Source organism: Apis dorsata, unplaced genomic scaffold (assembly GCF_000469605.1).
Source record: "Apis dorsata unplaced genomic scaffold, Apis dorsata 1.3 scaffold_667, whole genome shotgun sequence".
Taxonomy (NCBI): domain Eukaryota; kingdom Metazoa; phylum Arthropoda; class Insecta; order Hymenoptera; family Apidae; genus Apis; species Apis dorsata.
In genome coordinates this window covers 593,202-595,156 of record NW_006263852.1, presented here as the reverse complement: position 1 = coordinate 595,156, position 1,955 = coordinate 593,202, and the positions used below count along the sequence as shown (strand labels likewise).

General features: G+C 40.2%; 1 protein-coding gene across 1 annotated transcript in view; it reads right to left on the bottom strand.

The window, feature by feature from the left end:
• Nucleotides 1-1,955, bottom strand: part of LOC102679173 — a 30,169-nt gene that overhangs the window by 26,372 nt on the left and 1,842 nt on the right. The window contains exon 3 of the mRNA XM_006622191.2: nt 1,679-1,955. This exon is cut by the window's right edge and continues 23 nt beyond it. Coding sequence (XP_006622254.1) covers nt 1,679-1,955 — 277 coding nt within the window. The remainder of the gene's footprint in view (nt 1-1,678) is intronic.

Sequence of the window (1,955 nt, the reverse complement as noted above, 5' to 3'; positions counted from 1 at the left end):
TTGGCTGACTATTTCTGGCGGCGCCGGCGAAATTCCGAGGCCCTAAATTGGTTATCGCGCTTACCGCTTAACGAGATCGCCTGCCGCAAGGTCGACCTTCTTCTTCTTGTTCTTACGCCTCCTCTTTTTCCTCTTTCACATCCTCCGAATACTCGGTCACACCGCGGGGATATTAAACGGTGGCCGGGTTCGGACGGTAAAAGAAAAATAGACGAGCCGTCGAAGCCAAGATGGTCGAGGAGAGGCGTGGAAGGAACGTTGGGGAGTTTCGAAGATGAAGAAATGGGGGGAGAGGAGGGAAAGGAGGTTGAAGGAAAGTTGACGGAGGAAGTTGGAGGGGTCGCTGGACATTTCTTTTTTTCTTTTTTTTTAATGTCGAAAATAAGAGATAACAAGGAAGGTGAATTGTTACGATAATTGGGAAATACGGAAGAAAAATAAGAGAAATTATGTGATGAGCGGAGGAAGTTGTTTCGTGCAAGAGATAGAAAAAAGGAAGATAAATTTTATACAGCGTGTAAAAATTAGAAAGTAATTATAATAATTAGAAATAAAAAAAGTGAAAGGAAGAAAAATTGGTGGAAAGAAGATAATAAAGAAAAAGAATAATTGTAGTCTGTAAAATTGCATAATTAGAAACAAAAAAGTGAAAGAAGAAAATAGAAAAAATAGACATTAAAGAGATTAAAATGGATGTAATATAATACTTTTATATTAAAAAATGGAAAAAAGTGAAATTAATTATTCCAAAAAATAATTAAAAAGAAGTTGAAAAGAGAAATGGCTGCACAATGCGTAAAATTGAAAATTAACGAAGATAAAAGAAGAACGAAAAGAATAGAGGAGATCACGAACCTAATTATCTTATCTTGTATGCTAAAAAAAAAAAAAAATGAAAAACGAAGAGAAAAAAGAATTCGCACGTTGGAATGAAATTACGTAGAAGCCGAAAGACAAAGAAAATGGAAGAATAGTTTGAAGATTCATCCTCTCGAATTCTTTCTTCCCGAAAGAAGATCGATAGATGGGCGAGGAGGTTGAAGCATTATCCGAATGAACTTGTCTAGAGATCGCGTTCGACCGGGTGGCAAGTAAAATTAATTTACAAGTGCTATTAAGAAAGCTAGGCAGCCGAGTATTGTTATTAATAGTAGCGCTCTATTTTCGTGGAAGATGTTAATAGCGACATCGTTAATTCGTTTTCTTTCTTATAACGAGGTGGACACTCTCCACTATGCGGCGACAGGTGGTTTAAGCAAATTATTCGTAGACATGTTTTGGCAAGACAAAACTCTATGTATAGCGTGCGAGGCTCGTTTGCGCTTGGTTTACAACGCTCGAATAAAGCGCATCGAAACGTCTAACAAAAGGTTGTTTGTTCTGGAAAGAAATTCCGTTTCGTATTACCAAATAATTAGATATCTTCTATTCCGTTCTGGTTCATCCGTTTCTTAATTTCTCGCCTTAACCGCGTTCTCTGAGAGTTTAAAAGAAATTCGTCGGTCAACGAATCAACAGGTCAATTTACACGAAAATAATCATCTTCGCTTTCAGAAGAAGAAAAAACTCGTCTTATACACGCGTGATACCATTTTTCTCGTTCGTTACGCGAAAAATGGAAAATCGAAGGAAAGTTCCACGCGAAATAAAAAAGCAAAAAGAAAAAGGAAAAACTCACCTGCGGCGTCCACACGGAGGGTTGATTGGACGCCCTCGAGGTGCTCTTGCTTCTGGACCTCCATATCTTCTTTGCCACCAGCCGGCTACCGTGATGCACCACGCTGCTCGATGATTTGCTCTTCTGCATCGCTGTGCCACCTGCGGAATTGGTGGACGATGACGTGAGTGCCGGCGAACCGGGTGCCGAATGCGGTTTATCCTTGTGCGCGTTGGAACCGTGCAGGAGATGGGAAAGGAAGGACTGGTGGTGATGGTGTTTGGGGGTTAACGGCTCT